The 24,428-nt window shown below is 42.7% G+C and overlaps 1 protein-coding gene across 7 annotated transcripts in view; it reads left to right on the forward strand.

Annotated features, from left to right (window-relative positions):
• The window catches only part of RUFY3 (RUN and FYVE domain containing 3), a 388,583-nt gene that overhangs the window by 289,333 nt on the left and 74,822 nt on the right, over positions 1-24,428 (forward strand). For all 7 annotated transcript variants that reach the window (XM_082258987.1, XM_082258991.1, XM_082258988.1 and 4 more), the window contains one exon: positions 23,110-23,283. In XM_082258987.1, coding sequence (XP_082115113.1) covers positions 23,110-23,283 — 174 coding nt within the window. The remainder of the gene's footprint in view (positions 1-23,109; positions 23,284-24,428) is intronic.

The raw sequence follows: 24,428 nt of genomic DNA on the forward strand, positions 1-24,428 counted from the left end.
GGGTTCCCGCATTGCACCCGACTCACAGGCAGTTCACACTGCCATATGCGAACTGCTGGGAGTGTCAATACAAAATTAATGACACCCCCAGATTAGTTTGCATATCACAGTGCAAACTGTCAATTTGGACTGGAATCGGATCGCATAGGTGTGAACACCCATACGATCCGATTCTGGTGCGGACTAAAAGAATGGTCCCGCACGACTTTGGTCTAAATGTTATGCAAATTCAGCCTTACAATCTGTATGGCTGAATTTGCATCGCACAGACATCGCATGTGATTTGCAGAACAGTGCGGTGCGAATCGCATGCGATGTCTCACATCGCTATAGTATGAACCGGGGCTAAGAGTCACCAAAGATCCGGATGTGAGCGAGAGAGGACCCCTTGCCTATCCATCCTGCACCCAGGTGAGCCATCCTGCTCAGCAAACTACTGCCACCAGACTGGGGTGTTCCCCCGTCCCACCTAAAGGCAGTTCCAGTAAGAAACAGCCGCCTCCTAAACAGAGCTCCCCGGCCGGGACACGTGCCGTGGCCATCTTGCTGCCGTGGACAGGCTGCATCAGTCCGGACGGACTTGCGGCTGTTGCTGGACATGGATCCAGCCGACGGGGGGGCCTTCACAGCCTACGGCTTTCATGTTGAAGGCCTCATCCACCTCTGCCATCCTGGCCACCATAGAAGCCAGCAAACCCACACTAATGAGCCGGATTGACACCTTGGCGCTGGAATGTGGCCTTATCCAGCAGGACCTAGATAAAATTAGAGGTCGACTTTCCTCAGCTGTATCCGGCATCTCTGAGGTGGCGGATAATGCTGTTGCTACCACACACGAGGTCACAGAACTGCAGTGCACAGTGAAGATCCTCATGGCCAGGTCAGAAGATGCGAAAACAGGCTCTGCCGAAATAGTGGTGGGTCTCTCCGAGGGATCTGAGGGTATATCTCTTGCCAGTTTTGCGGAATCACTATTTAAGACCGTACTTAGTTTGACTCCAGTCTCCGCAGCCTATATCGTGGAGAGGGCTCACAGAGCCCCCACGGGCCCTAGGCCACAGGGAGCTCTGCCTAGACCATTCCTGGTCCGTCTCCTGAATTATAGGGATCGGGATCTTGTCCTGGCAGAAGCCAGAAAACATCCCCAACTCTAATATGACAACACCACTCTGCCTTTCTTTCCTGACTTCTCCCCTGAGATACAGAAGAGACGGCACTCCTTTGTTGATGTCAGAAAGCTGCTTCGTGAGAAGGGGCTTCCTTATGGCATGTTATACCCAAGCAAACTACGCGTGGAACATCTTGGATCGCTCAAATTCTTTGAATCTCCATCTGCTGCCTCGGAGTGGCTGGATACACTGGCATGATCAACCTTAGAAATACTTACCATAATGATGAAGAATGGAACTAATTGCTTTGCCTACTCTCTTGAGGGACAGAAATTGCTCCACTTCCCTTTTCTGAGTGAGGATCCTTTCTGTTATTTCTTTTTGTTTTTGTCTCCTGCTATATCCTCTACACTGGACTATACAGTCTACCCCATCATCTCCTTGTTTCGCAAGGTTGATTGACACTCATTGAGCTCAGCGTCCCGAAGGAGTGTTTCAAAGCCTTTATCCTGGTTTGTCTTTATTCTTGGTCAAGACTGTTCCCTATGTTTTTGGCTTGGTTTCCCCTGGTCTACATCTTATAGCAAAGGCCGGAGCCCTCTCTCAGGTTTTTTTCATTTTAGTTTCCAGATTTTTTTGGTTTTGGAATACTAAGTTGTCTTATTTGCCACGTCTCTCCAGACTTTGCACAAACGTAGCCTCCGGCTACTACTAGTCGGTTATCTGTTTTGCTTTTGTTTAGTTATTGGGTACAGGCCTCACTGTCTGTTCTCCCAGTTTGTATGGGGGAAGAGCTGGTTTAAGGCAGGGAATGCACAGCTGCACACATAACCAGGGCTTTTTTTTCTATAATTTAGACATGTATTTGGTGTTGACCGCTGATCATTTTGCTGGTCCTATGATGACCCCTCTCCCCTTTACACGTTTCCCCGCTATGATTTTGTTACACTACAATCATGACATCTCTGGACCTTTAAGGTATGGTCATGGAATGTCCAAGGTCTAACTTCCCAATTTAAAAGGGCACTTCTTTTTCACCTTCTACTACTCCAAGAAACTCATCTTATGGGCAGCAAATTGTTAACTTTGAAATAACCTTGGATCCAAAAAGCATATCACACCACGTACTCCACCTTTGCTAGAGGAGTTTCTGTAGTGGTCAACAAGGGCTTTCCCTGTGTTGTAGAATCCATCTTTACTGACCCCCAGGGGAAATTTGTTATTGTGGTATTTACATTGTGGAACTGCAGATGTATATTTGTTAGTGTCTACCTCCCCCCCACCCCCTCCCTTCTCTCTGATGGTTTTACACACTATCTTGGAGAAGATTGCCCCCCACTCCCCAGCTAAAATTTTAATAATGGGTGATTTCAACACAAGTTTGTCTCCAGATATAGATAGGCCTGTACAACCTAAGCAGTTTAAGGGAGATCTTGGTAAATAGGTGCGGACGGCGGGATTGACAGAGGTCTGGAGGTGGAAGCACCCATCACCCAGAGCCTACTCCTGCTTTTCTGAAAAAATCAGGGGTTGTGAATTGGATGGACCCAAAGAAGTGGATCCTGAACCAGTTCACAAGAAAGGGTGATCAAATATAGGTACCACAGATATGCAATGATAATGACAGAGATACTAAGAATTAGTGAAAAAATAGAATAATGTTTATTAGGCACTTATGCCCGGTGAAGGAACACATCACATGAGTGGAAACAAGACATAATAAAATCAATTAAAAACGCGTGAAACAGTGGATAACCATCAACTGAACCGTGAACATATAAGGAATCATGCGGTGCACCACATAAAGCAAACCTATCATGTAGAGTAAACAATAGAACAATTCTCAGGTCCTGAGGTGGTCAATGGCACAGCGGATAATAATCCTGTGAGTGAAAAGGCATGAGACTGGAATGCAATGGCAGGATCAACAGGCCTGGGAATATGAACTCTACTTGGGGAAAGTTCCGGAATGTAGATAAAGTTTGTCTGGTTATCCGGTAATAGGCTTGTATGATTGTAACATAATCAAAGGAAATTTCCAGTAATAATGGAGAAAGTACAGTTGATGATGGTATTACTTAAGGGTGCAGCCGGCCCGTGGAAAGTGCACTCCCTTGCAGGGAAAACCGCTGTAAAAAATAAAAGTAATGCAGCCTGTCCGCAGAGTCATGAGATACTGAGCCTCAGACGTATGCAGGGATGTAACAAGATGTAACAAGATGTACTCCTCCGTGCTGGGCAGGAGAGGCGGCGTGCACCGTGGTGAGTGCGGGCTAGGTGAAAACAAAGTTCATACCTCGATGCTGGGTAACATGACCCCTCCGGCTCTTACAGTCCTCCTCCGGCACTTTCATTCAATGCGTGTCTCAAGCCTCCTTCAGAATACCGACGTGTGGGTCCGTGGATGCCGGCCCCACGTCAAGTCCGGTATGGCGAGTAGTTTCATCAGAGCTCTGATGAAACCGATGCAAGGTCGGTGAAACTAGTCAGCGGCAGCGTCAGATGGATTTCCTCAACTGAACCTACCTCCCTGGTACACTCCAAACCCCCAAACACCGGCTCAACCTCGGCTTTCTTTGCACACTACTCGCCATAACCGACTTGACGTGGGGCCGGCATCCACAGACCCACACGTCGGTATTCTGAAGGAGGCTTGAGACACGCATTGAATGAAAGTGCCGACGAAGGACTGTAAGAGCCGGAGGGGTCATGTTACCCAGCATCGAGGTATGAACTTTGTTTTCACCTAGCCCGCACTCACCACGGTGCACGCCGCCTCTTCTGCCCAGCACGGAGGAGTACATCTTGTTACATCTTGTTACATCCCTGCATACTTCTGAGGCTCAGTATCTCATGACTCTGCGGACAGGCTGCACTACTTTTATTTTTTACAGCGGTTTTCCCTGCAAGGGAGTGCACTTTCCACGGGCCGGCTGCACCCTTAAGTAATACCATCATCAACTGTACTTTCTCCATTATTACTGGAAATTTCCTTTGATTATGTTACAATCATACAAGCCTATTACCGGATAACCAGACAAACTTTATCTACATTCCGGGACTTTCCCCAAGTGGAGTTCATATTCCCAGGCCTGTTGATCCTGCCATTGCATTCCAGTCTCATGCCTTTTCACTCACAGGATTATTATCCGCTGTGCCATTGACCACCTCAGGACCTGAGAATTGTTCTATTGTTTACTCTACATGATAGGTTTGCTTTATGTGGTGCACCGCATGATTCCTTATATGTTCACGGTTCAGTTGATGGTTATCCACTGTTTCATGTGTTTTTAATTGATTTTATTATGTCTTGTTTCCACTCATGTGATGTGTTCCTTCACCAGGCATAAGTGCCTAATAAACATTATTCTATTTTTTCACTAATTCTTAGTATCTCTGTCATTATCATTGCATATCTGTGGTACCTATATTTGATCACCCTTTCTTGTGAACTGGTTCAGGATCCACTTCTTTGGGTCCATCCAATTCACAACCCCTGATTTTTTCAGATATTGCCTTTTGGGATCAATAGGTACCTACTCAGATACTATGTACAGAGACTCTTTTTTATATATATATATATATATATATATATATATATATATATATATATATATATATATATATATATATATATATATATATATATATATATAGAGGCCAGTATATGAACCAACCCCCCTTAATTTTGTCCACTCCTGCTTTTCTGCCTCACATAAAACCTCCTCTTGCATAGATTTAGCCTTTGTAAACCCGAGTCTCCTGTCTGATGCGGTGGATGAGTCCTACTTACCGAGTTGTTTGTCTGATCATAGCCCTTTGAAGGTGATCTTTCGTACCCCTGCCTCATGTAACGCCTCTACGTGGTGACTGGCTCCCCACTGGGTGTCCCATCCAGACTTATCGGACTCTATCCCTCCACGTCTGACGGAATACTGGGAGATAAATGATGGTTCATCCCCTCCTGCGGTTGCCTGGGATGCCTTTAAAGCCTATACTAGGGGTCAGTACATCTCCAGCATCGCTGCCCTTAAATCGGACATGAACTCCACTACCCGCATTTTATGGGAATCAGTGACAGAGCGTACAGAGACGTATAATTTAGACCTGGATGACACAAATTTTGTTGACCTGCAGGCCTCTCAACGGGAACTTAATTTACACTTGGCTGAACTTATCCGTCTTGCGCAATATCGCTTAAAACAACATTTCTTTGAGCAAGGAGATAAAATGGTCGATTTTTAGCATTAATGGCACAGCATGACCATCCAAATACCACTATCTCAGAAATCAGAAATAGGGCTAATCTCTGTAAGAAATTCTAGATGCTTTTCATACTTATTACAGTGACCTTTATGCCTCCAGGCTTCCAGCAGATTTCTGCTCACATTCCATTTCCCCTACTCTAGACCAGGTAGCATTGGGGTGGCTGTGGGATGCGGAGCGTTAGCGGTCCCATTTATGGCAGATGAGTTGGCGAGGGCCATTGGCTCTTTCCTGTTGGGTAAGGCACCTGGCCTTGATGGCCTCCCCATAGATTTTTAAAAAACCCACGTAGGAATATTGGGTCCCATTTTGGCCTCTTTGTACTCCCACTGTCTTGCTAAGAGCAAGTTGCCGGGTTCTGTGAGCCATGCCCATATAGTGTTGATTTATAAATTTCCTAAGGATCCTGGTTTATGCGCTTCATATAGACCCACTGCATTATTAAATAATGATGTTAAAATCCTAACCAAGCTCATTACTCTATGGTTGCAAAAGATACTCCCTACGGTAATTGACCCGGACCAAGCTGGCTTCATGACGAACAAATTTACGGACATAAATCTTTGTAGACTATTCACAAACATACATGCTCCAGATTCCAATCGGAGCTTGAGGGTGGTGGCCTCTCTGGACATAGAGAAGGCCTCTGACACGATTGAGTTGCCTTTTCCCTGGGAGGTTTTCAGGAGGATGGGGTTCTCTCTGCGTTTTATAGAATGGCTCAAGATACTGTATAACATCCCAACTGCCTCAATCCGACTGGGTGGTGGCCTTTCGCTTCCTTTCTCCTTACACAGTGGTACATGTCAGGGGTGCCCTCTTTCCCTGGCTCTATTCACAATTGCAGTTGAGCCAATGGCAGAAGCACTTTGTACATCTCCACACATTAGGGGCCTCCGTGTGGGCTGGTTGGAGGAAAGGGTTGCCCTGTAAGCTGACGACCTGCTGCTGTTCCTAAATTATGCTGGACCCTCACTACAAGGAGCATTACAAGCATTGAACACATATTCCACCTTCACAGGGTTGAGGGTCTATTGGACCAAGTCTTTGCTCTTCCCCATTGACCCTGAGGCCCAGGCATCTGCTCCCCCGAGCCTCCCGCTTCAGTGGGTGGACAAATATTAATACCTGGTGGTCTTGGTTTCTCGGCAGTCCTCGGAGTACGTCTCCTTAAACCTAACACCTGTGGTACAGGATATTAGGCATCAGCTGAAGGCGTGGCCACTCAGTTGGTCACGGTTGCCTGGTGGTTTTCCCCGGACCAAACTAACCCATCTACGATGCTGGTGGCGGCCATTGTTGGATCTCTGGAGGCCTTGCAGGCCCTAGTGTACCGGGGCTTCAGGGCTCCATATCCCCTAACTCCATCTATGTCCACAACCATAAGAGCATGGAGGTCCGGGTTGGCCAATGAGAGATGCCCTGCTACTTTAGTGTCACCTAACGCACTCCTCTGGAAAAAACCCCTCTGCCTCATTTTTTTATGCTACCGGAGCCAATCATTTGGACTAAATACAAAATGAAGTCTAGCTACCAGATGGGGGATCAGGGCTCGTTGCGTCTCCTGGCCCGCCTCTGAGTACTTCAATGTCCCTACTGTGCACCACTTTCACTACAGGCAGCTTTCCCACGCCTTCCATAGCCGATTCCCACGTGCATCCTTGAGACTAGTGGAGTCGAAGCTGGAGAGTTTGCTCCGCATGGACTGTATTGTGAAACCCACATCACGTGTCTATGCCCATCTGGTGTTGGTTGCCTTCCCTCCACTGGATAAACTGAGGGACAAATGGTTGAAAGATGTGCCACACTTGGATGCTGACGACTGGGATAACATTTGGGATTTACCATTTAAAACCTTGGTCTCTCTACAAGACAGACTAATTCAGTTCAAAATAGTCCACAGGATTTATTTCACCCCCTCTAGACTGCCAATGATGGACCCTTCTCACTCTTTGGAGTGTTGCAGGTGTGGCGATCCCAAGGGGGATTATCTCCTTATCTTTTGGTCCTGCTCTCCAAATATGGGTTTTTGGGCAGAGATTGTAACTAATATCAATACCTATACGTCAATACAGGTCCTGAGGGCCATTGAAACCTGTATACTGGGCCTTGTCGACAATCTCCTTCATACTAGGTTGGAAAAGACCCTTACCAGCCTCCTTTTGTTCTATGCACGGAAGGCTATCAACATGCATTGGAAGAAACCGGCTCCACCATCCATTTCCCTTTTGGAAGAGTTTAGTTAAAAATAATCTCCCATTGTATAAGGACACATATGCTCACAGGGGTTGTCTCACTAAATATGATAAGGTTTGGTTCTAAGTGGCTAGCAGACCCTGCCACTGCTTCATAGACCCTAAATACCGAATGATCTAGAGATGTCTGATAACATTTTTGCTGTGTTTTGTTGTAAACAGTAAGTTGGGTCAACTGGGAGGTAGTGGCTCGTACAGATGTCGGTTAGGCGGTCACACCATCACCAACATGCAGGTTGCCCCTCGTTACTGCACCTATACCATGTGACAGTTTTGTATATACCCTGTGCGAGCAACACAAGTCTATTCACGGTTTTGTTTCAGTGTTTTACTGTTTTACTGTTTTATTTGTTTTGTACAAAAATTTTCAATAGACGGATTTGAGAAAAAAGTCACCAAAGATCGGATCATGATTATAGAGCGACACTGTCTCAGCAGCAAAATCATTTAAAATTGTTGTAAATTTTATTTATTTATTTTTTTATTTGCTTGTAGGAATAAGTCTAATCAGTATTGCATAGGCAAATTTTTATTTTTTTTATTATTTTTTTTCTGTAATATTAATAGGGAGATTGTGCTCAGTGTGAACAATTAGGTCTTGAAAAACCAGCTTAGCCTAGATTTCTTGTTGGCATGGGCATACGCTGACAGAATGTTAATGTTTCTGATGCCTGTTCAGCCCCCAAGAACATGACTCCAGGATATCATCCAAGACTTGCCGAGAGATTGCCTTGTATTCCCAGAAGTGGCCTATAGTAATGGTTAGATTTTACAGCGATACATCACATGGACAGAGGCAGGCGAATAGATCCAGTGTCTCCAGGGACCTCTGCACACTGAGACCTTCCTCTAGTTGGATCACATTTCAGTACTGTCGAGAATTGCCAGATACAAAGCCATAGACGGTCAATGAGAAAAGCCTTGGATTTAATTAATGTGCCGTGTTTATTAATCTATAAAGTCTGTTTTTAGAGCTGTGTATGTTGACATTTACAATTTGCATGATATGTACAGTACATAATCCTGAACATGTTATTGCTAAAATTATTGCAATATTATCCTTTCACTAGGCTGTTATAATAAACTTTGATTAGCTTGATAAATGGGAACAAAAATAAAATAAACAGCAGTTATGTTCAAAAATAGCAGCAAAACCTTTCAGATTGTTACATTTTATATCCAAGCTGCTGTTGCCAAAGAAATATCATTTGATACTCAACAGTTTTACATTTTAATTTCTTGTATCACAGCAAAAAACTGAATTGAAAAAAAAAAAATGGATCTAGTAGCTGTTTTGTGCAGAATCTGGGGTTTTAGCGAGGTGATGAAAAGGATTAGTATGAAAATATGTTTAATAGTTGAATATGTTTAATAGTGTAAAAGTATGTTTAATATAGGGTGCTCACTAAACTAATTAAATATTGGATATACATTTTGTGCATGGGCCTTGGACTGTTGCTACCATGGAATCCATTGGATCCCCATACAGGATAAAAGGAATGCTAAAGTGGCTTGAAAGAGTCCAAGGCTAACTGAACACCTTTTTAGCTTTAAAGTGATTGTAAAGTCTTTTTTTTTTCTATTAAAATACCAAACCTGTTATACTTACCTTCTCTGTGCAGTGGTTTTGCACAAAGCAACCCGGATCCTCCTCTTCCTAAGTCCCTGGCTGGAGCTTCAGACACAGAGCTGCTGTTTGGACCCACCCCTGTCTCTCCTAAATGGCTAACTGAGTTTGATTGACAGCGACGGGAGCCAATCAGCAGACGGCTGAGGCATGTGTGGACATCGCTGGATTCAGAGTGGGCTCAGGTAAGTATTGAGGGGGGGGGGGTGGAGTGCTGCTGCACACAGAAGGCTTCTTATCTAAACCACTTAAGGACCAAGCCTGTTCCTGACATTTGTTAAAATCTGTATTTTTTTGCTAGAAAATGACTTGGAACCTCTAAACATTATATATATATAGTACAGTGTGTAGTACAGTGTGACACAAAGTTTTGCAATGTTCTTCATTTTATTCTCTAGGGCCTCTGCTAATATATCTATCTATCTATCTATCTATCTATATATATATATATATATATATATATATATATAGATAGATAGATAGATAGATAGATAGATAGATATATTAGCAGAGGCCCTAGAGAATAAAATGAAGAACATTGCAAAACTTTGTGTCACACTGTATTTGCGCAGCGGTCTTGCAAATGCAATTTGTTTGGAAAAAATACACTTTTTGAATTAAAAAAAAATAAGAAAACAAGTTAGCCCAATTTTTTTTGAATAATGTGAAAGATGATGTTACCGAGTAAATTGATACCGAACATGTCATTCTTCAAAATTGCGCACGCTCATGGAATGGTAACAAAGGACGGTACTTAAAAATCCCCATAGGCGACGCTTTAAAAAACGATTGCGGCCATATCTCACATGTGTGGTTTGAACACCGTTTACATATGTGGGTGTGACTCACGTATGCGTTCGCTTCTGTGTGCAGTTTTGGAGGGACGGGCAGCTTTAAAAAAAAATTTTTCTTCTTCTTTATTTTCATTTTTTATTTTTACACTGTCCCTTTTAACCACTTGCCGACCGCCACAAGTACATATACTGCGGCGGTCAGCCCCGTGCAGGCAAAGTGACGTATGGGTACGTCACTCGCCTGCGAGCCAATAGGGGGCGAGTGCCGGTCACTCTCGATCGTCCGTTACAGAGGGAGAAAGGCAGGCGGCTAATGTAAACAAAGCCGCCTGTCATTCTCCCTTGTGTAAGTGCAGAGATCATACGGTATGTAGGATCGTATATCTCTGTAGTTACACAACAAGCCACATCCCTTCACATGAACAGATATAATAAAATATTTACATAAATGTGAGGGGTGTATTCACTTTTGTGAGATACTGTATATTATCATTGCAAAGTTCCTCCGTTTTTAATCTTTCTAATGATGCTGTAGACAATTTAAACAATTTCTAAGTTGTAACGCTTGCAAGAATAAATTGCAGCTGATAATTTTTTGAATGTTATTGACCTGTAAATAAATGTTTAGGGGATTACAACCAGTCAGCTGGTTACTTCACCAGTCAGTGCCAATTTCTGGTGACAGGTAGCCAGTGCAACTAAAAATTTTCAGCTCTTCTGATTCCGGAGAAAGCACAGTTCTTGGCATTTTAATGTTCTTGTTACTAGATTTGATCACCCCGTCTCTGAATTTTAAAGGAATAACCGTTCTGGGCAGGTGTCCTCTTCTCACTGTAAAATATATTACATAGTTACATAGTAGGTGAGATTGAATAAAGACAATAGTCCATCCAGTTCAAGCTGTGTAGGTGTGTGTGGCTGTAATCATCTCACATACCCCTGAATGTTCTGATCCTTGAGATGCACGTCCAATAGTCTTTTGAAAGCCACCACACTACCCGCAGAAACCACCTCCTCTTGTGGTAGAGAATTCCACAATCTTGTAGCCCTAACAGTAAAGAACCCCCCACGCTGCCTGAGGTTAAAACGCTTCTCCTCTAATCGCATTGTATGCCCCCGAGTTTTCATGCAATGCCTTCGACTGAACAGCTTTTTTTCTAAGCTGAGATCCCCATTGAGATATTTAAAAATTGCTATCATGTCCCCCCTCAGGCGTCTCTTTTCCAGGGAGAATAAATCAAGCGATTGCAGACGCTCTTCATACTCAAGGTCCTCCAATCCCCTAATTAGTTTAGTTGCCCTTCTCTGGACTGGCGACCAGAACTGGACAGAATACTCCAGATGCGGTCGGACCAGAGTTTTATAAAGTGGAAGGATTATAGTCTTATCTCTGGAATACATCCCTTTCTTTATGCATGCTAATATTCTGCTAGCTTTGGCAGCTGCCGCTTGACATTGCATGCTGTTGCCTAGTCTATCATCAACCAAGACTCCCAGATCCTTCTCCATTTTTGATTCCCCCAAGGGTTCCCCTCCTAACATGTATTGTGCTTTTATGTTTCTAGTCCCCAAGTGCAAAACCTTACACTTCTCTACGTTAAACCTCATTTGCCAAGTCGTTGCCCACTCCGTTATTTTGTCCAGGTCATCCTGTAGGATATCTGCTTCATGCTGTGCAGTTATTGCCCTGCCCAATTTTGTGTCATCTGCAAAAACTGCTATTGAACTACTGACCCCGACCTCAATGCTGTTTATGAATAAATTGAACAAGGTTGGTCCCAGGACTGAGCCTTGGGGGACCCCGCTTACTACCTCAGACCAGTCTGAGTATGCGCGGTTTATTACCACCCTTTGGACACGCCCTTTTAGCCAGTTCAGTATCCAAAAGCAAACCCTGCTGTCGATACCTGCAGACCTTATTTTATAAATTAAGCGCTTATGGGGAACTGTATCAAATGCCTTAGCGAAATCCAGGTACACCACATCCACTGGTCTGCCCCTATCTAGCTCACAGCTCCCCTCCTCGTAGAATGCTAATAGATTGGTTTGACAAGAACGCCCATGTAAACCCGTGCTGGTTATTACTGATGATGCTGTTGTCTTTAGCAAACTCTACGATATAGTCCCTTATCACACCCTCCAGAAGTTTACATACTATCGATGTCAAACTGACAGGCCTATAATTTCCCGGGACATGCCTCTAACCCTTTTTTAATATCGGAATCACGTTAGCTTTCCTCCAATCTCCTGGTACATCTCCTGTCCTAATACTGTCCGCAAAGATCAGGAACAGTGGTCTGGATATAACCTTACTGAGTTCCTTGAGTACTCTCGGATGTACGCCATCCGGGCCTGGTGATTTGTTTGTGTTAAGTTTATCCAGCCTTTCCTTGATTTCACCCTCTGTTAGCCATAGTGGCAAGTCCTGTGTATTACTACTAACCATACAGTCATGGTCAGTGTACCCCTCCTTTTCCTGTGTAAATACTGACGAGAAAAAAGCATTCAGCACGGTTGCTTTTTCAGTGTCCTCTGTAACCATCCCCCCATCATCGCTAATTATGTATGCAATATGCTCTGCCCTAGTTTTTTTGCTGTTGATATACTTAAAGAATTTCTTTGGGTTTTTTTTTTACTGTCCTCCGCTATTTGTCTCTCAAAGTCTGTTTTAGCCATCTTGATTTCGTGTTTACACTTCTTATTTGCCTCCTTGTATTGGTCGAAAGCCAATACTGTGCCTTCTGATTTATATTTCCTGAAGGCCAATTTTTTTCCCCTAATAAGATTTTTAATGCTACGGTTTAGCCAGCCAGGTTTGGCCTTGTCTCTTCTAAATTTATTTCCCATAGGAATGCACTGCAACATGCCTTTGCTTAATATGTTCCTAAAGCATTCCCATTTTTCCTCTGTGGTCAGGGATCCTAGGGTTCGGTCCCAGTTTACCCTTTCAATCAATGAGTACAATTTTGGAAAGTCTACCCTTCTGAAGTTAAGGGTTCTTATGTTCCCCACTTGCCTTGTTCTATTGTTATTTACACTAAATGTGATCATCCTGTGATCGCTAGAGCCCAGGTTGTCCTGGACTCCTTCCTCCGAGATTATGTCTGGGTCATGAGTGATCAATAGATCCAGGATTGCGTTTTCTCTAGTAGGAGAATCCACCAGCTGTGACATGTAATTATCCTGTAAGGTTTCCGTGAATAGACGGGCCTTATGTGAGTGTGTAATCCCCTCTCCCCAGTCAATGTCGGGATAATTGAAGTCCCCCAATATGATGACTGATCCTAGCTTTGCCACTTTACCCAAAAGTGCTAAAAATTCCAGCTCTACCTCCTCCCCTTGTTTAGGTGGCCTATAGCAAACCCCCACAATTACTTTTCCCTTTACTCCTTCCCTAAGGAGTTCTACCCACACGGATTCTAACTCCATACTCATCCCTTCCGTAATGTCACTCCTCTCTATCACCCTCACATTGTTCTTGACGTAGAGACATACCCCTCCCCTCCCCCTCTTTTTCCTATCCTGTCCTTCCGGTACACCGAATACCCTTGGATATTGGCCAGCCAGTCATGTGAGGGGTCGAACCAAGTCTCTGTTATTCCCACAAGGTCTATGTCCTCCTCATGAACTAACATTTCCAACTCATCCATTTTATTAGCTAGGCTCCTGGCATTAGCATATACCCCTCTTAGTTTTACGGAAGTTAAACGTGATTGGTTATGTTTATTCCTGTTTGGTCTGAGGTTCTCCCGCACAGACTTACCGATTGACGTTGTGGACCTACTGTCGCTGCTGACCCTACAACTGCCTTCAGTCCTCTGCTCCCTCCTGACTGATTCTACTTCTGAGCCCTCCCCCCCGTCTCCTAGTTTAAAAGCCCCTCCAACTTGGTGGCCATCTTTCTCCTCAAAAGAGCTGTACCGTCCCCATTAAGGTGCAGCCCATCCTTACTAAAGAGCCGGTAGCCAACTGAGAAGTCAGCCCAGTTCTCCAGGAACCCAAACCCCTCCTTCCTACACCAATTCCTCAGCCACTTGTTAAGTTCCCTAAGCTCCTATGTTTATTTTAGCTGTAGAATTTATATGGTGCTACAAGGCTTGGTCTGTTCATTCATATACAGCTTCAGCTTTTAAAGATCTCCTTTTTCTTGTTCATCTCAACTATATAATTATGTAATTTAAGCAAATTAAATGGGAGTTGACCCTGACCAGCAGTATTTACTTAAACTGTTTAATGAGGTGATCAGAGGATTTTATTAAAAGGTTTGAACCATGGTTTGATTGCTCTGAGGTTACATTTTATCAACAGTTTCAGAAAAATGTTATAATGGATATAAACTCTAAAGCTGCCCATACATGGAGCAAATATCAGCCAGTTTCCAATGAAAAGGTGGAGGAAGCACAGATCCACAGCATGATTGAAACAGGAGTAGGAAGAACTTTGCACTACATGTCCACAGGTATGGCCTTCGCTCCACAAAGCTTTCAGGAGTAGTAGTGGGCAAATTTGTCAGGGCTAGATACATCAAGGGTTCCCCAAATATTCAAAATATCGCAAACCTGAACTTGGAGATAAAGTTCATTAAAGACTATCTTTTTGTTAAATTCTCAACATTAGGGCAAACTGGCAATGCAAAAAAACATGTATTACAGCAGGGCAATAGACTTTTCATGTGGCTTGAAGGACAACATTGATTGTCTTTGGGGGGATGCATGAAAGATGTACATGTGGTAATATAGATAATATATACTGGCACTACATATTTGCATATGAATTTTTTTTTTTTTTTTTTACAATAAGTGTGGCTTCCATACAGCAGCACCTCCATTTTATTCATTCAAGGCTTTTCATTAGCAGCTTTTCCATCGTAGTTGGCCTGGTTTGAATGACAGAAATTGGTCAGTAGTTCACTGTGGCTATATTTGTTTTTGCTGATGAAAAAACTGTCATCCTGCTGGCCAATTTCTACCAAGCTCTCCTTAAGAAGTCAGAGGCTGCAGATAATACGCAAAGTTATTCCCCTGCTCTCAAGTGGTAGGTCTAGAGATGTATGGTACAGACACCTTATATCAATACCAACAGCCTTGCTGCCCTCCACAGGCCGTGAGCAGCCACCCTCAGGTCCAATATGAAGAGCCATTAGTGCGAGAAGACCCAGCAGCATAAAAGCAGGCCAATGCATCATTTCGGCTCTGAAGAAGAGGGCTCTCCCTTGAAACGTGTTAGCCAGCTTTCATGCTGCCGAGTCTTCCCGCACTACTGGCTCTTCATATTGGATCTGAGGGCGGCTGATCACATCTGTTTTTGCCGTGATATGCCTATGTACACAGCTTGTATGTGAGTACAATCATTGACGTTTTTATCTTTGAATAAAATCTATTTTTGGTAATGCGCTAGGTTGGTGCGCCCTTCTCTTGCTATTTTTTTGCTTCTGATAATACAGCAGCTTAAAATTGGCCAGCAGCAGGATATTTTATATTGAGGGAAAATAGGCTGAAATGTGCTAGGGAAAAAGAGTAAACACAGGTGTTTTACAACAAGAATTTGGAGACCACAGATGGCACAATACTGTAAAATTGGCTAATATTAGGATAATTTTAAATGGAGACAAAGAGTACAGGTAGGTGTTTTACTACAGAGATTAAAAGACTTCAGATATAGTGATGTAAAACTGTTCAGCAGCAGGACAATTTTAATGAGCAAGCCTAGGCCCAAATGTACAAAAGACAAAGAGGATAGGCTGGGTAAAATTGGCTAGCAGCAGGGCAGTTTAAATCGGGAATAAGAGGCCTATCTGGTGTGGGCCTAACTTTTATATATGAGGGATGCTTTGGCTTCAATTATATGTGAGGTGGCTTTTGAGCACACTATTCTTGCACTTTCTTTTTTTTTATTTTATTTCATGCTGTGAACAAAAGGCAAAAGCATAAACAGAGGATCCACAAATCTTAGACCCACAGGATTTGCCTTGAACCCGTGATGGCACATGTAGCACTGCCCCCTAGAGGACTGCTGAGAATTGCACTTGCTGGATCCAGACCCCTGGCAAGCTTCCCGATACTCATGGACACTGTTTTTCCCAAGGTTGCTCTGCCTCCAACTCCACTTGTCAGCTTCCTGGACCTCCTGGATCAGCACCACACTCTTGGCTCACTAGGCCGACCGCCTGTGACCACCTTCCACAACAGACAGGAGGAGAGACAGCTGTCACCCTCCTCCTGGGACCTGGCTTCCCTCCCAAAGACACCCTGTCACATGTGCCCTTGACTTTTATCCCAGGATGCACCACTGTTTGTGCCAACCCACTGGGATAGTTACAAAAGCCTGTGTCACTGGCTGGGTTTCCTCCACTGTCTTACAGGCTTCCCTATTGGATACAGTGGGGACACTCCCTCAGACCAGATGAATCACACATGGACACATGCAACAGGCAAAACTAACAATTAGGCTCCCCTGATAAGCAGATGGAGACACTAGGCTTTTACCTACCTAGCACCTACCTAGGAGGGTGCTACACATGGAACCTGAATCTCATCCTTACTTAGTAGACCAGTAGCTGCACAGTAGTGTCATCACAAAATCTCAATCCAAATCTTCGGAGGCAAGTAGTTAGAGGCAGCAGTGCCACAGATAATCGCACACTGCAAATATTGGGTCACAGAACAGGTGTACCTTGGTACAGTCACATGTCAGTATGTGCAATCCTGTGACCCATTTTCAGCTGACCTCTGGCTAAAGCGTTACTCAGCTGGTGCATGCTCTGGAAAAATCCCAACTTTACAGTCGGGATCCACCCAGATGTCTGGACAGCTGGCTCAGCATGCTGCTAATAGCTTGAGCCAGCTCCCATCCCCTCCACATCTCAATGCTCCAGTGAGTACTGGAGGGGCAGAGCAGATAGCTTCTGACTGACAGGCACTGCTCTCTGCTGGGGGCAGAGAGAAAAACTGGGCAATTAGCAGTGTTTGAGCGCTCTGATCTCGAGGAAGAGCCGACAGGGAACAGCTGCAGCAGTGTTGCAGCCATCTGGGTAATATATATATATATATATATATATATATATATATATATATATATATATATATATATATATATATAATCATTTGCGGATGATATGCGGACATAATGTAAGTATATGGCATTGCGGATGTCAGCGGATGACACCGCTGACATCCAATTTTCCTTCCTTTCCGTTTTTTACACGGATGAAAAAATAGGGTTCTGTTCCATTCCAAAAAACGGAACAGAACTGAAAGGAGGAAAATCGGATGTCAGCGGATGGTATTCCGCTGACATCCGCAGTGCCATTCATTTACATTATGTCCGCAAATCATCCGCAAAAAAATAGGATGATTTGCGGACACACGGAGCGGCCGTGTGAAAGGACCCATACATTGGGGTTGATTCATTAAAACTTGAGAGTGCAAAGTCTGGTGGAGCTGTGCCTGGAAGGTGATTGCTGTCTATGCAGAGCTGCACCAGATTTTGCATCCACCAGAGAATAGTGTATAGAGGTCCTAACTCTTTCCTATTCTTTTCAACACTAGAAAAAAATTTGTCTGGAGTTGTTTTTTTAAGAACAGAAAGCTTGACCTATTACAGCCACAAAATGAAGAACAACTCTGTAGTGGAAATCAAAATGAGGAAGTTGCTACTGCGCCCTGCCAATAATAAGCGGCCAAGACCTCCCCTATCCTGCATCTGTATGTATACATGCAACTGCGGGGAAGAGAATGCCTTGGCTGCTTATGATTGGGGGGGGGGGGGTGTGCAGTGACAGCTTCAGCTGGGTTTGAACTGGGATCTGAACATGCCTAGTCAATTTAGAGTGCACTCACACTGGTCCCAGCTGAACTGAACCATGCCTGAGTTTGATTGTGCTCCTTCTCCCCACTGGTCTGCGCTGACATTGTGCTTTAAAATAAATGTTCCTGGGCACACATGTCATTCGGGCCTCAGTAATCCACGGTGGTTGCTGTCCTCAGGCATGTGTACGCACACACTGAAGCAAACTGTTCCAGACCAAAAATTGTGCTCACGACAACCTCTTCCAAGTTGACCCAGGCACAGTACACTTAGCCATTCCCAGGCACGATCCCGAGCAGCCAGACTACACAAACACACAGGACCAAATGGGTGAACTGTTCCTTGGGCACAGTTAAAACTACCAGTGTGCATATACCCTAAGATCTTGTGTAGCAATGGATTGCTACAATGGTAATACAAAACACCGACCACTTGACATTATAGGGCGTCATTCACACTTCAGCAATTAGAAATCATGGGCAGAACTGGTGTAAAAATGCACCTGGCTCAGGGCCAAAATTTGGTCAATGAACTTCTTTGGCATGCCAAACGCGCATTGGGGAAACCCGTTCAAAGCACGTTAATTGAATTTTTAAAATCATGAGCGGGAATCCGCCTTTTCGCTACATGATTTGTAAATGGGGATTAATTATTGTAGATGAATCTCCATTTGTTTTCTTATGCTTCAGTCTTGAAAACCGTCTGGCTGTTATTCAGCCAAATAGCGCTGATATACAGAAGATATTCTTGTAGCAGATGTTATTTTTCAGGTCTTGCTGGTTACTTGGAAACTGAAAAATATACATTAAAACAAGCTAGAAAGCCAATTTTAGTGAACAATTTATCACATTGTAAAGCGCTGCGCAAACTGTTGGCGCTATATAAATCCTGTATAATAATAATAATAATTTGTGGATATAAAGGGGAGTCTGAATTATTAGACCACCAAGAGACTTTGATGGGTGCAGTAGAACATTTCTGGCTTCCAGAAACACAGGCTCGTGGTTAGGTGGCTATTCTACACCAAGCTCTTGGCAGCTATTTAGTTGGCTGTTCAGTAGCTATTTAGTTGGTGTACTCAAACAGTGGTCAAGTAAAACAAAAAATCTGGGCCTTTTCTGGTGCATTTTCATATTAAATTGTTGAGTTTAACTCTGGTGTATCTTTGAGTAAGTCATGTAGGAAATGAGCATGCAGCTGGTGTTTGAGATGCAGTACTGGCTACATACGAAATCTAGCATTTTTGCAGAGTGGCAAATGGCAGGCACCTGTACAAGCTAGCTTTGGTGTGTTCAGTGATTTGCCAGATAAAAAGTAAAAAGACTTTTCGACTTTGCATAGTTGCAATATTTCCTGGTTTGTACTGCAAGTCGATGGACTGATTTTCCTTGTCTGAAGTTTATCACGATTTTAAGTGAGCCAGTTTAATGCTATTAATGCTATCTTAAAAAAATAAAATAAATAATTTTTAAAAGAATCCTTTTTTTTTTTTTTTTGCTATCTCTGTCCAGTTGGGAGCCTTTAGCAACAGCAAATCAGTGAAAGTCTCTTCTTAAATATTTGTTGAACAAGTATCCCTATAGGTTGAATCAATTCCCCTCTGTTCCTGTTCTAGTGACAGTTGTAAAATTTTTGATTTTCCATCAGTGGTTACCTGTAAAGAGGGCCATTTTATCAGTTCCCTAATCTATTAAACATATAATGTATAATGTATAATTTAAAAATATTTAACGCAAGGCCTTTGACATTGCTTATCCCACTTTATTTATATGCCTCATTTATAAAGGAGCCAACAAGATTGCATTGGCTGATTCAATGAAAATAAAACCTACTATTGTTTGGCTGTCTGTTTAAACTTCTAGCGATTTTTTCTGTTTTAATAAAACATGCTTGCAATCTATTCCTAAATACAGTATTTAAGACGTTAAAGTTGTTGGTGTTCTGGCCTGTAATTATTCACCCACCTTGAACATTGAAACAATGTCCATTTGTATGAATGCTATCTAAGGGTGTAATTAAAGAAGAAAGGTCTCCTTACAATGAGTGATGGGGCAAGTCAAAAGGGCTTGTATAAATTGTATAAATTATATCAATTCCCAGCCAGAAGAAACAGAAGTCAGACTCCCTACTGGTTCTGTAATGTCTGCTCACGTGCTAGACTTCATTCTTTCTCTGATGAAACCCAAGTCCGAACTCAGCCGTTCTAACCTTGTTTATCCTAGTCTGCCATCTTTCTTGGGATTTGAGCTGAATGAGGTTCTTATAGAAGGTAAGCAGATACGACAGTCCATATAGTGTGGGGTAGGGCTTCTTGTTTCTTTTCCTGTATGTGTTTAGAGCACTTTTAATATTTTGCTGCCGATCATCCACATATTCATTCATTAACGCCCTTAAAAATATCGGATGATCTTTTTTTTTTTTTTTGCATGCTAGTCTTATCTCATAAACCAATAGATTACTAAACTACTAAAATTCTTGTAGGACAGAATGCAACTTCGGAAGTGATGTAATGTATTTTGGAGCATGCGTGGTCTTAGTCATACAATTTATTTCGTACTAATACCATACTAATTACATGAAAATCGTTTGTTCTGTTAAAAGAAACCTTTTTGTGCTTGCTCCTTTGGATATTTTCATATGAGCTGTTGTAATCCGCTCTTGAAAGCTGTGTACTAACAGTGAGATTATAGTACGATCGGTCCGAAAGCAGTATTTTTTGTCTAATTTTATTCATTGTGTGTATTAGGCTTTAGGCTAGGTTCACACTGCTGCAATCAGATTTTGACTTCTATGAAAGTCTTGTCTACTCGGCTCTTGCCAGATGGGAAATATACAGCAGGTGCTAAATGGAGTAAAAGGAAAAAAAAGTTTTTTTTTTTTTTTACATTGTTGATTTTATTTTTTTATTTATAGCGCAAAAAATAAAAAATACAGAGATGATCAAATACCACCAAAAGAAAGCCCTGATTGTGGGGAACAAAAGGACAAAAGGGTACAGCATCACATGACTGTGCAATTGTCAGTTAAAGTAACGAAGTGCAGTATTGCAAAAATATGCATGGGCAAGTGACAGGGTGGATACATTTTTTTTTAAATTGGATTTTTTACATTTTAAATCAGATTTTCTTTTTTATTCTGATTCTTTTTTTTTTTTTTTTACTTTTTCAAATTAATTTAGAATAAAATGCTTTTGGAGTAAAAAAAAAATCTATCTAAAGATAGTTTTCTATTTAAAATACATTACTAATTTAGTTTATTCAGCCTGAAATGGTGCTTAGTTATGTAGCATGAGGCTGTAAATTTTGCAATATTTTAATTTTTGGTAAACGCCATTCAATGAATCCAATCTCTGCAAGCTGCATTGATGCATTCACACAATTTTACACTACCAGCAAGAATGAGTCTTTACACTTAAAGAGCACCTGTCATTTCAGATCCATCATGGCAGTGCCTGTTAGCGGGCATCCACTCACCTGTTGCCGCCACGTCCCTCACGTGTCACTGCAAAATTACCAGCTGTCCCATTAAAGTGAATGGAACTGTTGGTGAGTCAACAGCAGGTCAGAAGAGGTGCCGATCCAGGACAGAGATGACAGTTGCTCTTTCAAAATGATGTTAAAGCGGAGTTCCGGGCACAAAATCGATATTTTTTTTTGTGCCCGTCCGCTTCTACACCTTCACCTGAAAAGGAATTGGATAGTTAGGTTTTTTTTTTTTATTTACTCACATTGTAATTGAAGATCGAAGATACTCACCTAGTCTTCACTTCCTCCCTCTGTGCCGAGGCTCAGTCGTCTCTTCCAGGCTTGCACTGATTCCTAGGAGCTGAACGTCATCACTCCCAGGAATCAATTTAGCAGGGGAATGCGGCGTCGCCTGGAAGTGACGAGCGGGGCCGGTGCCGTCGCATTCCCCTGCTAAACAGCTTCTGGGCATGCCCAGAAGCTGTGGAGGAATGCGGCGCCGCACCGGAAGTGACGAGAGGGGCCGGTGCAGGCGCATTCTGGGAGAAGAAGACGCAGAAGAAGACGCCGAAGAGGACCGCGCCGGCTTCAGCTGCCCACAAGAGAGATGGAAACGCTGTGGAAGAAATTTTATAAGTGAGTATTTCTTCTAAAAGGTAAGTGCGAACCAGGACAGATTAGAGGCTAGCCATTGTGGAATGTACTAGCCCTGACTGTCCCGGGGGTATGTTTTTTGAAAAATGACTTCTGTGCCCGGACCTCCGCTTTAAATCGATTATTTAAATCGAGTTGATATAAATCAAGACTTTTTACTAGCGTTTTAAATCATGATTTAAATCTGATCCACCCTGGCAAGTGGTTAATGGAGATGGCAGAGTAGGTGAGTTAAGTAATTTAACAAAAGAAAACTGGGTAGGGCTGACTCCACATTTACCAACTGCAAGTGTTTACTGTAGTGGAGATCATTTTCCTACCTATATTGAACTCTTTTGGTTAAGTGAATACTCTGAAAATTCCTCTGTTGTTCATTGTATGCTGTTAAAATGGTAGACAAACCCCTTTTGTATTCACATTATTACTTTGGCATGCTAGTGTTTCAGAAATGTAATCCGTACATTTAATGAATGAGGAGTGACCCGCAGCAATCTACTGCAGCCAAATATCAGCTGACTCCTGCCTGACTACTTTTATCAGCAGATAGGGAACACTTTGTCTGCTATGGAATTGTTGCGTATTTTCTTGTCTTTGTTTTTTTGTTAAACTAGCCCAATCATGGCACTTTTAAATAAAACCTGATAGAGAGTGGGAGGTGAAAATCCAAACTATAACTTGTTCTCGAAGATCTCTTGCCTGTATCAAGCGTTTTACTGGGTTGAATAGTTGAGTTCTGTCCCTGGCCCTGGAGAGTATGCATTCTTGTTGACTGTCATAGCATATCTAAACCCAAAAACAAAATTGTAATGTATTGCAGTTTGCTAGTTGTTAAATGTGGTGGCTGATTTAGTTTTAGTTTTTCTGGATAAGAGCATTTTCCGGCGGTACAGAAAATAACCGATGCTAGAAAGGCACTTGTCACTTCTTGTGGAACGAAGAGAAAGCACAAGCATGAGCATCCTTATCCTACTTGTATAAATGACTAATCCCATCAATCCACCATGTTATAGAGATGTGTTCAGACACACACAATGGCCTGGGTCAAATATTCTAAATATCCAGACCTTGCACCTAGATGATATTCAGACTTATTTTAGCATCATATTTAAATTTTTTTTATTTTTTTTTCCCTAGATCCCAATTACCTGATGGCCAACGAACGTATGAATCTCATGAACATGGCAAAATTAAGTATAAAGGGCTTAATTGAGTCTGCGCTTAATCTGGGGCGGACCCTGGACTCTGACTATGCACCTCTGCAGCAGTTCTTTGTGGTTATGGAGCACTGTCTAAAGCATGGATTAAAAGGTATGGCTAGTTGTAATGGCATGCCAAATGTTGAGAAATTGTTAGATATGCTGTTTCTGTAAGTTTGTCTATTACAGCTACTATATAGTACATGTAGGTAGTAAGTTCATGTACACAGACATTCTGGCCACATCCATGTTTTGATAAATCTGAGTTTCATTCTGCATACAGTGAACATGCCCTATCCATCTTGAATAAGGGCAGATAATGTAGCATTTACTTCCTGGAATCCATCTGCCCTTAGCTCATGCATGCAGGCAGAAGGGTGTGCTTAGCAACTGAAGAAATATAAAAAAAAAAAAAAAAAAAAAAAAAAGTTAAAACAAGTAAATAGAATATACATTCCAGGTTGAAACAAGTAAATAGAATATACATTTCAATCTATTTTCTAGCGTAGCATAGGGATTAAAATTAGTTAATCTTGACTGAGAGAGTAAAGTTGTGCTTTAATAACATTAATCCATACACAAGATGATTGTACAGAAAATATTGTACTTTTAGACCCGGTTCACACTAGCGCGACTTGTCAGGCAACATGGTCGCCTGACAAGTCGCGGTGGGTCGCCTGCCATAGATTAGCACAGGACCCGTTCTAATAGGAGAGACACAAGTCGCTCCGACTTAGAAAAAGGGTCCTGTACTACTTCGGGGCGACCTGGAGGCGACCTGCATAGACTTCAATGATATGAAGTCCGTGCATGTCGCGCCAAGGTCACTTCACAGGTCGCCCCAGCAAGTAGCGTCGCCCCTATGTGAACGGGGTCTTATTGTTTGTGTATCTGTAGTGTTCTTTACATTGATATTAGCAATCCCTAATACAGAGCTTAGAAGGTGGCCATCCCTAAATTACCACTACTGATATATGCATATGGAAAAACACCCAAACTCAGTTAACCACTTAAGCCCCGGAAGATTTTACCCCCTTCCTGACCAGGGCCTATTTTGCGATTCGGCACTGCGTGACTTTTAACGGACAATTGCGCGGTCGTGCGACGCTGTACCTAAACAAATTTTTCCCCCACAAACATAGCTTTCTTTTGGTGGTATTTGATCACATGTGCGATTTTTACTTTTTGCGCTATAAACAAAAAAGCAGCATCAATTTTGCAAAAATAAATATTTTTCACATTTTTTTATAAGAAATT

This window comes from Pelophylax lessonae (genome assembly GCF_965119305.1).
Source record: "Pelophylax lessonae genome assembly, chromosome: 1".
NCBI classification, from domain to species: domain Eukaryota; kingdom Metazoa; phylum Chordata; class Amphibia; order Anura; family Ranidae; genus Pelophylax; species Pelophylax lessonae.